The sequence below is a fragment of the Microtus ochrogaster genome, unplaced genomic scaffold, assembly GCF_000317375.1.
Source record: "Microtus ochrogaster isolate Prairie Vole_2 unplaced genomic scaffold, MicOch1.0 UNK14, whole genome shotgun sequence".
NCBI lineage: Eukaryota > Metazoa > Chordata > Mammalia > Rodentia > Cricetidae > Microtus > Microtus ochrogaster.
Window position 1 is genome coordinate 2,016,998 of NW_004949112.1, and position 769 is coordinate 2,017,766.

Here is a 769-nt window from a genome sequence, read left to right on the forward strand (position 1 = left end):
CAGCTTGTGCAGAAAGTTAACCAGGTACTCACACATGGGGGAGCGCATCAGGCGGTACACAAAACGCCCATCCTCCAGCTGGGCCCGCTCTGTCTGGGAGTGGGAAGCACAGTGGCCACCCTAAGAACCAACCAGAGTTCCCCCAGCACCCCACCTTTAATGACCGGAACCTCTGAACCTGCAAACTAGGAGCCTTGCGTCTCCTCAGAGTCACAGTCTGAGACCTCAGTGACCTCCAAACACCCCAAAACCATCTCCAGACTGCGCCTGAGTCCCCAAGTCCTCCAGTCCCTCCTCACTCCAGATTCCTAGCACACCCTTAAGACCCTTTTTCATCTTGTAGATTCGATCTCTAGACCTTTCAACCCTTGAAATGAGCCCTAGTTGTGGCTTTTAATTGCTTATTCCTGTTTTGTTTGAGACGGTCTCGTAGGCCAGGCCAGCCTGGAACTCCCTACGTTGCTGAGGATAGACTTGAAACTCCTGATGAGTGGTCTACATAGTACAGGGCAAGCATTCTACCAACTAAACTACACCCTCAGCCTTCTGTGGAGTTAGTTCCTAGCACGTGCGCTGAGCCACCAAAGAGGTTGGGATGGCCCTCCCTCACCCTGCCTACCCACATGCCTGTGACCGCTCCAGATGCAGGCTGTGCTCTAGCCCCAGGGCCTCACCTCCACTTTCTCCACCACTTGCTTGCCAAAGGAGCAGACCTTGGAGGAGCAGGTAAGTGTCATGAGCTCCCGGCTCTCATACTGGCTGCTCACTC

The 769-nt window shown here is 54.4% G+C and overlaps 1 protein-coding gene across 1 annotated transcript in view; it reads right to left on the minus strand.

Moving 5' to 3' along the window:
* The window catches only part of Tead2 (TEA domain transcription factor 2), a 17,215-nt gene that overhangs the window by 613 nt on the left and 15,833 nt on the right, over window positions 1–769 (minus strand). The window contains exons 9-10 of the mRNA XM_026789066.1: window positions 675–766; window positions 11–93 (exon numbers count right to left, since the gene is read on the minus strand). Coding sequence (XP_026644867.1) covers window positions 11–93; window positions 675–766 — 175 coding nt within the window. The remainder of the gene's footprint in view (window positions 1–10; window positions 94–674; window positions 767–769) is intronic.